The sequence below is a fragment of the Pristiophorus japonicus genome, chromosome X (genome assembly GCF_044704955.1).
Source record: "Pristiophorus japonicus isolate sPriJap1 chromosome X, sPriJap1.hap1, whole genome shotgun sequence".
NCBI classification, from domain to species: Eukaryota; Metazoa; Chordata; class Chondrichthyes; family Pristiophoridae; genus Pristiophorus; species Pristiophorus japonicus.
Window position 1 is genome coordinate 33,643,596 of NC_092010.1, and position 11,520 is coordinate 33,655,115.

Sequence of the window (11,520 nt, forward strand, 5' to 3'; positions counted from 1 at the left end):
CGGCAGCGGGTCGGGTCGGGGGGGGGGGGGGGGAAAGCAGGAGCGGCAGGCGGGTCGGGGGGGGGGGGGGAGCAGGAGCGGCAGCGGGTCGGGTCGGGGGGGGGGGAGCAGGAGCGGCAGCGGGTCGGGTCGGGGGGGGGGGGGGGAAGCAGGAGCGGCAGCGGGTCGGGTCGGGGGGGGGGGGGGGAAGCAGGAGCGGCAGCGGGTCGGGTCGGGGGGGGGGGGAAGCAGGAGCGGCAGGCGGGTCGGGGGGGGGGGGAGCAGGAGCGGCAGCGGGTCGGGTCGGGGGGGGGGGGGAGCAGGAGCGGCAGCGGGTCGGGGGGGGGGGGGGGAGCAGGAGCGGCAGCGGGTCGGGTCGGGGGGGGGGGGGGGGAGCAGGAGCGGCAGGCGGGTCGGGTCGGGGGGGGGGGGGGAAGCAGGAGCGGCAGGCGGGTCGGGGGGGAGCAGGAGCGGCAGGCGGGTCGGGGGGGGCGTGGGGGAGCAGGAGCGGCAGGCGGGTCGGGGGGGGAGCAGGAGCGGCAGGCGGGTCGGGTGGTGGGGGGGGGGGGAAGCAGGAGCGGCAGCGGGTCGGGTCGGGGTGGAAGCAGGAGCGGCAGGCGGGTCGGGGGGGGGGGGGGGAAGCAGGAGCGGCAGGCGGGTCGGGGGGGGGGGGGGGAAGCAGGAGCGGCAGGCGGGTCGGGGGGGGGGGGGGGAAGCAGGAGCGGCAGGCGGGTCGGGGGGGGGGGGAAGCAGGAGCGGCAGGCGGGTCGGGGGGGGGGGAGCAGGAGCGGCAGGCGGGTCGGGGGGGGGGGGGGAAGCAGGAGCGGCAGGCGGGTCGGGGGGGGGGGGGGAAGCAGGAGCGGCAGGCGGGTCGGGGGGGGGGGGAAGCAGGAGCGGCAGGCGGGTCGGGGGGGGGGAGCAGGAGCGGCAGGCGGGTCGGGGGGGGGGAGCAGGAGCGGCAGGCGGGTCAGGGGGGGGGGGAAGCAGGAGCGGCAGGCGGGTCGGGGGGGGGGAGCAGGAGCGGCAGGCGGGTCGGGGGGGGGGGGGGGAAGCAGGAGCGGCAGGCGGGTCGGGGGGGGGGGGGGGGGGAAGCAGGAGCGGCAGGCGGGTCGGGGGGGGGGGGGGGGAGCAGGAGCGGCAGGCGGGTCGGGGGGGAGCAGGAGCGGCAGGCGGGTCGGGGGGGGGGGGGAGCAGGAGCGGCAGGCGGGTCGGGGGGGAAGCAGGAGCGGGCAGGCGGGTCGGGGGGGGGGAGCAGGAGCGGCAGGCGGGTCGGGGGGGGGGGGGAAGCAGGAGCGGCAGGCGGGTCGGGGGGGGGGGGGGGGAAGCAGGAGCGGCAGGCGGGTCGGGGGGGGGGGGGGGAGCAGGAGCGGCAGGCGGGTCGGGGGGGAGCAGGAGCGGCAGCGGGTCGGGTCGGGTCGGGGGGGGGGGGGGGGAAGCAGGAGCGGCAGCGGGTCGGGTCGGGGGGTGGGGGGGGGGGGGGGGAAGCAGGAGCGGCAGGCGGGTCGGGGGGAGCAGGAGCGGCAAGCGGGTCGGGGGGGAGCAGGAGCGGCAGGCGGGTCGGGGGGAAGCAGGAGCGGCAGGCGGGTCGGGGGGAAGCAGGAGCGGCAGGCGGGTCGGGGGGAAGCAGGAGCGGCAGGCGGGTCGGGGGGGGAGCAGGAGCGGCAGGCGGGTCGGGTCGGGGGGGGGGGGGGGGAAGCGAGCGGCAGCGGGTCGGGTCGGGTCGGGGGGGGGGGGGGAAGAGAAGCAGGAGCGGCAGCGGGTCGGTTCGGGTCGGGGGGGGAGCAGGAGGCAGGAGCGGCAGCGGGTCGGGTCTGGTCGGGGGGGGAGCAGGAGCAGGAGCGGCAGCGGGTCGGGTCGGGGGGGGGGGGAGCAGGAGCGGCAGCGGGTCGGGTCGGGGGGGGGGGAGCAGGAGCGGCGTCGGGTCGGGTCGGGGGGGGGGGGGGGAGCAGGAGCGGCAGCGGGTCGGGTCGGGGGGGGGGGGGAGCAGGAGCGGCGTCGGGTCGGGTCGGGGGGGGGGGGAGCAGGAGCGGCAGCGGGTCGGGTCGGGGGGGGGGGGAGCAGGAGCGGCGTCGGGTCGGGGGGGGGGGGGGGGGGGGAGAAGCAGGAGCGGCAGCGGGTCGGGTCGGGGGGGGAGAAGCAGGAGCGGCGTCGGGTCGGGGGGGGGGGGGGGGGGGGAGAAGCAGGAGCGGCAGCGGGTCGGGTCGGGGTGGGGGGGGGGGGGGGGGGGGAGAGAAGCAGGAGCGGCGTCGGGTCGGGGGGGGGGGGGGGAGAGAAGCAGGAGCGGCAGCGGGTCGGGTCGGGGGGGGAGAAGCAGGAGCGGCGTCGGGTCGGGGGGGGGGGGGGGGGGGGAGAAGCAGGAGCGGCAGCGGGTCGGGTCGGGGTGGGGGGGGGGGGGAGAGAAGCAGGAGCGGCGTCGGGTCGGGGGGGGGGGAAGAGAAGCAGGAGCGGCAGCGGGTCGGGTCGGGGGGGGGTGGGGGGGGGGGAAAGAGAAGCAGGAGCGGCGTCGGGTCGGGTCGGGGGGGGGGGGGGAAGAGAAGCAGGAGCGGCAGCGGGTCAGGTCGGGGGGGGGGGGGGGGAGAAGCAGGAGCGGCAGCGGGTCGGGTCTGGTCGGGGGGGAGCAGGAGCGGCAGCGGGTCGGGTCGGGGGGGGGGGGGGGGGAGAAGCAGGAGCGGCAGCGGCAGGCGGGTCGGGGGGAGCAGGAGCGGCAGCAGGTCGGGTCGGGTCGGGGGGGGGGGGGGTGGGGGAGCAGGAGCGGCAGGCGGGTCGGGTCGGGTCCGGGGGGGGGGGAGCAGGAGCGGCAGCGGGTAGGGGCGGGTCCGGGGGGGAGCAGGAGCGGGAGTCGGGAGGAAGCAGGAGCTGGCCGTGGGAGGAGCCTTATTCACACAGTCCCAGTGAGGCCATTGGGCCAGGGCTAGGGGCTGCGTGCTTCGGGCCCCTCCCACACAGTTTCGGGCACCTGGAGCTACTGCACTTGCGTGCCCACTGTAGCGCGCCTGTGCAGAGGTCCCGGCACTGTTTTCAGCGCAGTGACCTGGCTCCGCCCCCCTACAGCTCCTGCTGCGCTGCGCCGAGGGCCAGAGGACCTGCAGGTAGGTGTAGAATACGGAGGGTTTTTTTAGGCACACTTTGTGGCGCGAAAAACGGGCGTCCAGGTCGGGACTGCGCCGTTCTAGGCGCGGCTCGAAACTTGGGCCCTAAATGTGGACATAGAGGTTTGGAATGGAAATACAAAAATGACAGATTGCATGACTTTAAAATGGAGATTGAATTGTGGCTGGTCCGATTTTCCTCGAACCTCTAACCCAGCTTTACACTTGTCATTGGCTCCTTGCGACATAGGAAATGGGCTAGAACGCCTACATTGGCAACACCTCGATTAAAAAATTTTCATCCTTGTTTTCAAATCCCTCCACGTCCTCACTCCTCCCTATCTCTAACGTTCTCCAGCCCCACAACCCTCCGAGATTGTCTGCACTCCTCCAATTCTGGCCTCTTGAGCAGCCCCGATTTTAATTGCTCCACCATTGGCGGCCGTGCCTTCAGCTGCCTGGGCTCTAAGGTCTGGAATTCCCTCTCTAAACCTCTCCGTCTCTCTACTGAACTCACCTCCTTTAAGACGTTCCTCAAAACCTACCTCTTTGACCAAGCTTTTGGTCATCTGCCTCAATATCTCCTTTTGTGACTTGGTGTCAAATTCTGTTTGTTAATCACTCCCGTGTGATGCCTTGAGATGTTTTATTACGTTAAAGGCGCCAGATAAATGCAAGTTACGAACATATGAACAATGACGGCCAGGTAAAGACCATCTGGTCCATCCAGCTTGTCCCACACGTCACATTTCAGCATCACAGCCCCCAAAGTTTGGTGACATGCTTAAAAAAAAGTATTAACAGCAAACAAAAAAATAAAGTAATGGAGAAGGAGCTAAAAAACAGAAAATGCTGGAAACACTCAGCAGGTCCAGCAGCACCTATGGAGAGAGAAAGAGAGTTAACATTTCAGGTCGGTGACCTTTCACTGTTCAAAGCAGATGCTGCCTGACCTGCTGAGTATTTCCTGAGGCTTCTGTTTATAGTTCAGTTTTCCAGCATCCGCAGTATTTTGCCTTTGAAGAAGGAGCTGTTGACTAACAAGGGAGGGCTAACAAGGCAAGGGAATACACAATAAATGGTAGGACACTGAGAAGTGTAGAGGAACAGAGGGACCTTGGAGTGCATGTCCACTGATCCCTGAAGGTAGCAGTACAGATAGATAAGGTGGTTAAGAAGGCATATGGGATACTTTCCTTTATCAGATGAGGCATAGAATACAAGAGCAGGGAGGTTATGCTTGAACTGTATAAAACAATAGTTTGGCCATAGCTGGAGTTCTGCATGCAGTTCTGGTCAACACATTACATGAAGGACGTGATTGCACTGGAGAGGGTACAGTGGAGATTTACGAGGATGTTGCCAGGACTGGAGATTTTTAGCTATGAGAAAAGATTGGAACAGAGGAGGCTGAGGGGAGACCTTATTGAGTGTATAAAATTATGAGGCCGAGATAGAGTGGATAGAAAGGACCTATTTCCCTTAGCAGAGGGGTCAACAACCAGGGGGCATAGATTTAAAATAATTGGTAGGAGGTTTAGAGGGGATTTGAGGGAAAATTTCTTCACCCAGAAGGGTGGTGGGGGTCTGGAACTCACTGCCTGAAAGGATGATAGAGGCAGAAATCCTCACCACATTTAAAAAGTACTTGGATGTGCACTCGAAATGCCGTAACCTACGGGGCTACAGACCAAGAGCTGGAAAGTGGGATTAGGCTGGATAGCTCTTTGTCGGCCGGCGCAGACATGAGGAGCCAAATGGCCTCCTTCTGTGCCGTAAACTTTTATGATTCTAGGACTTACAGGCAGCTGCCAGTCTACAGAGAAAGGTCGCCAGCACTTAGCCTATGCTTGACCTCAGGATGTGCCTATTCATGGCAATTACACCTTGTGGCCATAGAGGACAGACGAGGGTGTCACACACACAGACACACAATTCCCCCTTGGCAGCAAAATATACATTGCACGTTATCTGGCATCAGGCTCATAAGGTCCTCATAAAACCGAGCCTCCTCTGGCTTACCATGAGCACGTTACAGGAGACCTGTCAGTGTCGGTTTTAAAACCCACAGAGCTCCGCGACTCTATATTTAATCACCCTCCCGGGAGCAGGGTTGTAGGGTCGACGCCTCCTCTCCAGTGACGCAGCTCACGGAGGCATCGGCCCCACTGCCTCCCAAGCCAGCAGCACCAACAAAGATAAATGGCCAAATACCAGCCAGCAATGTATGTTTCTGGCCATAAACAGTGTGACAGTTCAGAGGTCAGCAATACAGTTCCCTAAAGACTCAAGTGGGAAAACTGCAGGGCACGCGACAAAGGCACAAATTGTGTCTTTCAGACAGCTGCGTAGGTGCGAGCTGGTGTCTGCTCAGTTGAAGGTCTAACACTCTGGTGCTGTTCAATTGCCCTATAAAGAAAGACTTACATTTATATAGCCCCTTTCACGACTACCGGACGTCACAAAGCGCTTAACAGCCAATGAAGTACTTTTGGAGTGTAGTCACTGTTGTAATGTAGGAAACGTGGCAGCCAATTTGCGCACAACAAGCTCCCACAAACAGTAATGTGATAATGACCAAATAATCTGTTTTTTAGTGATGTTGGTTGAGGGATGAATATTGGCCAGGACACCAGGGAGAACTCTCCTGCTCTTCTTCACAATAGTGTCATGGAATCTTTTACATTCACCCGAGAGAGCAGGCGGGGTCTCGGTTTAACGTCTCATCTGAAAGACAGCACTTCCGACAGTGCAGCGCTCCCTCAGCACTGCACTGGGAGTGTCAGCCTAGATTTATGTGCTCAAGTCTCTGGAGTGGGATTTGAACCCACAAGCTTCTGACTCGGAGACGAGTGCTACCCACTGAGCCACAGCTGACACATGAATGTACATGGGGGTCAATCTCTAGCCGCCCCAGCATGTTACAGAACCTGCACTGGCTCCCTTTATATAGAGGGCATTGAGCCCACAGAGTAGCAGCACTGTGACACGGGTACAAAGTATGATGAAACCAGGAATTCCTGAAGATTGTCACTTCCAGCAGTACATTAGTACGCACAACACTTTTAATATATTATAAGTATGTGGCCTTTTCCTTGACATTGGAGGCAGTGCATTCCAGGAAGATTTGAAGAGCTCAGTAACTGCAGCCAGAAAAGCATTCCCTGCATAATCAAATCTCAGACTGCGACGACCTGCACACACATTGTTGCTTTTCTTGTTCAATGTGCTTGAGCAGTCACTGGATAATAAGTCCTCCGGATAACGAGCAAAAAGATTCCAGGAATGAGGGACTTCAGTTACGTGGATAGACTGCAGAAGCTGGGGGTGTTCTCCTTGGAGCAGAGAAGGTTGAGAGGAGAGTTGTTCGAGGTGTTCAAAATCATGAGGAGTCTGGGCAGAGTAGATAGAGAGAAACTGTTCCCATTGGGAGAAGGGTCGAGAATCAGAGGACACAAAGAACCAAAGGCGACGTAAGAAAAATCTTTTTTTACACAGCAAGTGGTTAGGATCTGGAATGCACTGCCTGAAAGGGTGGTGGAGGCAGATTCAATTTTATCTTTTAAAAGGGATTGGATAAGTACCTAAAGGAAAAAAATTTGAAGGGCTACGGGGAAAGGGCGGAAGGAGTGGAACTGGCTGAGTTGGCATGGACTCAACGGGCCGAATGACCTTCTTCCGTGCTGTAACCATTCTAGATTCTGTAAAGCAAAGCACAACTTTTCCTATTTTTCGGTACAATGTTTCCTTGGGTTAGTATCGCAGAATATTCAGAGCTCGCTCCCATTATTCGTTCCATTCCCAGTTCCAGTGTTAGACACCATTAGCCATGCAGATCCTACAACACCACCTCCAAGTCACATACCATCCTGACTTGGAAATATATTGCTGTTGCTTCATTGTCGCTGGGTCAAAATCCTGGAACTCCCTCCCTAACAACACTGTGGGAGCACCTTCACCACACGGACTGCAGCGGTTCAAGATGGCGGCTCACCACCACCTTCTCAAGGGCGATTAGGGATGGGCAATAAATGTCGGCCTTGCCAGCGACGCCCACATCCCGTGAATTAATTTTTTTTAAGTTGGAACTATCATAAGTTCTACAATTCTGCAGGCCTGGATGACTTCCTCAGGTAAATACTCAGCATGATACAAAACCTGAAATGCTTGGAACTAATACAAATGAGAGAAATGAGCAGCTTAAAGGGGTGTCTTCCTTTTGACAAAATGTTCACCTGCAAAGTGAGTAAAAGTTTTGCCAAACACGTCAATGACATAAACTGAGCGGCAGCGTATCATCCTCTGACTTGCATGTGACATTGCTGCAGTAAAAATGTCAACAGCTCTGCCAAAAAAAGCTGTAAGAGCCTTTTTACGAGTGCAGTGCCCCTTTAAAACCCCCTGTCACCTTCCAAAACCAGCAAGTTGGCTTTATCACTTTTTCCTACCACTTTGGGTCCCTATAATTCTTTTTTTGGGGGGCGGCTCCTCAAGATTACAACTTCTGGCAAATAAAGCAGTAACAACTCGATGCGTTTCCAGAAAACAATTTCAGTTACTTGACCTTTGACCCGCCCCCTCGGCGTTCCCCTCCCATATATTATTAAAAAACAGAAAAGCATGCACGCTCTCAACGGTGGTTTTGATTGAAGCCTGGCAAGTCAGCAAAGACGAAAAAGTTTTCTATTTATTCCAGCATATGTCGAGTTGTCTCGCTCTGCAATATACTGGAGGAATACAGGGCAAAGCCAAAACGTTACAAGCTTCGCACACAACACTCTTCCACTGCAAAACGACACACACAGTCACAGGATGGTAGGAAATACCTTTGTCAGCCTCATTTTCTCTTCTTTCGCCCTCGCAGAGTCATCTGGGTGCGCGCACAGCTCCTTCCCGCCACAATCGAGACTGATTGCACAGCCCATGCAGCTGCCCGCTCGCGGCTCCCAGGGAGATGCCTTTCCTCCCTTCTGCAAAACGGAGCGGAGCTTACTTCAGGCGCAAGCACCGCCTCCACGTTCAACAGCACTCCGATCGCGGCCGAGCAAAAGTTCGCAGTGCCAGATGTGTCTGGGGGTGGCCTGTTGTTCCCCTCTCCGCAAACAGGTGTCAACAGCGCTCACTGTTCGCCGGCCAGCCAGGCTGGGAATGGAGCCTCAGTGGCATTCACTGGGGCCGCACTTCGAATTTCATAACACGGCCATCAATCAAAATGGGTTTTCAAAGAACAAAGGATGACGACATGCTGAGAGCATTTAAACTCAATAGCAAGTTGTTTTTTTCTCTCTTTTTTTTGTAAAACTAATTTTTTTGAACTCCTTTGATATCTCAGTTGGTAAATACATCCAGTATGGAACTCAAACATAAGAGACCAGGTCCAACCTGCATCAATGTATCAGTCATCCACACAAGCAGCTGGGGGTGCTACAATTGTCCTTAGGATCCTTGTGCTGGGTAAGGATTTTTCTTTGCGAGGAAACTGCAAGCTGCAAACAATTATTTCAACTAGGAAAGAACAGCCAATTCTAATTGATGCAGACAGTACTATCTCGCCACACAAATCTCCACCGTGCGCAGAGGAAGAGCAGGGTCTATCACAACTATACAAATATTGCCGATGTTCGACCATGATTTATTACACTATACTTGGGACAGATACGAAAAGAACTATCCCGGAGAGGCCAATGGTTGAGCTGCCATTTTGAACGTGGCAAGGACTTGGGCACCGCACTTTAGAAAGGATATCAAGGCCATGGAGAGGGTGCAGAGGAGATTTACTAGAATGGTACACCAGGATGAGACACTTCAATTATGTAGAGAGTTTGGAGAAGCTGGAGTTGTTCTCCTGAGAGCAAAGAAGGTTAAGGGGAGATTGACCAGAATAGTACCAGGGATGAAGGACTTCAATTATGTGGGGAGACTGGAGAAGCTGGGGTTGTTCTCCTTAAAGCAGAGAAGGTTAAGGGGAGATTTGATGGTGGTGTTCAAAATCATGAAGGATTTTGATAGAATAAATAAGGAGAAACTGTTTCCATTGGCAGAAGGGTCAGTAACCAGAGGGCATAGATTTAAGGTGATTGGCAAAAGAACCAGAGGCGAGATGAGGATTTTTTTTTACACAGCGAGGTATTATGATCTGGATTGCACTGCCTGAAAGGGTGGTGGAAGCAGATTCAATAGTAACTTTCAAAAAGGAGCTGGATATATTTTCAGGGCTATGGGGAGTTGTACTAATTGGATAGCTCTTTCAAAGAGCCAGCACAGGCACGATGGGCCAAATGGCCTCCTGTGCTGTATGATTCTATGACTCGACACTCCTTTTTCCCACCTCTCCGAGCAGCCCCCTTCAGTCTGCACGGATTTGTTATGGGAAGGTCGTGTCTGACTAACTTGATTGAATTTTTCGAGGAGGTAACCAGGAGGGTCGATGAGGGCAAAGTGTATGATGTAGTGTATATGGATTTTAGCAAAGCTTTTGATAAGGTCCCACATGGCAGACTGGTCACGAAAGTAAAAGCCCATGGGATCCAGGGCAAAGTAGCAAGTTGGATCCAAAGTTGGGTCAGAGATAGGAAACAAAGGGTAATGGTTGATGGGTGTTTTTGTGACTGGAAGGATGTTTCCAGTGGGGTTCTGCAGGGCTCAATACTACAGGAAGATATCAATCAACTGGTCAGGTAGGCAGAACAGTGGCAAATGGAATTTAATCCGGAGAAGTGTGAGGTAATGCATTTGGGGAGGGCTAATAAAGAAAGGGAATACACATTAAATGGTAGGATACCGAGAAGTGCAGAGGAACAAAGGGACCTTGGAGTGCATGACCACAGATCTCTGAAAGTAGCAGGCCAGGGAGATAAGGTGGTTAAGAAGGCATACGGAATGCTTGCCTTTATTAGCCAAGGCATAGAATACAAGAGCGGGGACGTAATGCTTAAATTGTATAAAACACTAGTTAGGCCACAGCTAGAGTACTGCGTGCAGTTCTAGTCACCACATTACAGGAAGGACGTGATTGCACTGGAGAGGGTACAGAGGAGATTTACGAGGATGTTGCCAGGAGAATTTATGAGGACAGATTGGATAGGCTGGATTTGTTTTCATTGGAACAGAGGAGGCTGAGGGGAGACCTGATTGAGATGTATACAATTATGAGGGGCCCAGATAGAGTGGATAGAAAGGGCCTCCCTTAGCAGAGGGGTCAATAACCAGGGGGGCATAAATTTAAAGTAATTGGTAGAAGGTTGAGAGGGGATTTAAGGGGAAATTTCTTCACGCAGAGGGCGGTGGGGGTCTCGAACTCACCGACTGAAAAGTTGGTAGAGGCAGAAACCCTCACCACATTTTAGAAAGTACTTGGATGTGCATCTGAAGTGCAGGGTTATGGACCTAGAGCTGGAAGGTGGGATTAGGCTGGATAGCCTCTTGTTGGCCGGCATGGACACGATGGGCCGAAATGGCCTCCTTCCGCGCTGTAAACTTCTGTGATGCTTCCTTGTCTCCAGGTTGTCTCCCAGCTATTCTGCATCGTTAAGATCCCCCTTCACCTCCCAGACTTCCCTCCGGAGCACATCTCCACCTCAAACCTCACTTCCGTTCTCCTGAGGTTCTCCACTTACCGACAGCAGCCACTGACTGCTCTGGAGAAATCATGAGCAGCATGGCAACAGCAGAAAGTTTTATTCAGCGCTCCTCACACGGAGTCTCACTGAGAGCTCAGAGAATCGGCTCCATCGTGTCGTAGCCCTATCGCCAACCCGTGCTCTCTTCGAGCGTAGCTCCCTGCTTTGAGCGCATCATTGCTGAATTTACCCTCAAATGTCACATCTGGTATTGCTGGCTACGATAGAGGGAACCTATATAACAATGTACATTTATATAGCGCCTTTAACATAATAAAACATCCAAAGGCGCTTCACAGGAGCGATTATCAAACAAAATTTTACACTGAACCACGTAAGGAGAAATTAGGTCGGGTGACCAAAAGGTTGGTCAAAGAGGTAGGTTTTAAGGAACATCTTAAAAGGAGGAAAGAGAGGCGGACAGGTTTAGGGAGGGTGTTCCAGAGCTTGGGGTCCAGGCAACAGAAGGTACGGCCACCGATGGTGGAGCGATTGAAATTGGGGGTGCTCAGGAGGCCAAAATTAGAGCAATGCAGAGATCTTTAAGGCTTGTGGATCGAAGCCAGGATGTTTTAGTTCTACTTATTGGAATTTCCTCAGATAAAGAGGCTTTCCAAAATGAAACTTCCAAAAATCCTTGCGGTAAGATTTTTTCTCTGCTCTACGTGTAACAAAATCTGAAACATCTTTACAAACGAGTTTCCAATTTCATGACACATGGTGCACAGAGAAAATCTCTCTCCGCCCGCCCTCCATCAGGCCGTACATCGCCTTTGTTCAGTTTTCTATTTTACCGGTGATTAAATTGAAGCGAGGTTTTCTGCAGTAATCAC

The 11,520-nt window shown here is 55.7% G+C and overlaps 1 protein-coding gene across 2 annotated transcripts in view; it reads right to left on the minus strand.

Annotated features, from left to right (window-relative positions):
* LOC139240955 (tensin-2-like) overlaps window positions 1-8,214 on the minus strand; it is a 344,077-nt gene extending 335,863 nt beyond the window's left edge. For both annotated transcript variants that reach the window (XM_070869537.1, XM_070869535.1), the window contains exon 1: window positions 7,895-8,214. In XM_070869537.1, the coding sequence (XP_070725638.1) occupies window positions 7,895-7,993 (99 nt within the window). In that variant the 5' untranslated portion in view covers window positions 7,994-8,214. The remainder of the gene's footprint in view (window positions 1-7,894) is intronic.
* Between the last annotated feature and the right edge of the window lie 3,306 nt (window positions 8,215-11,520).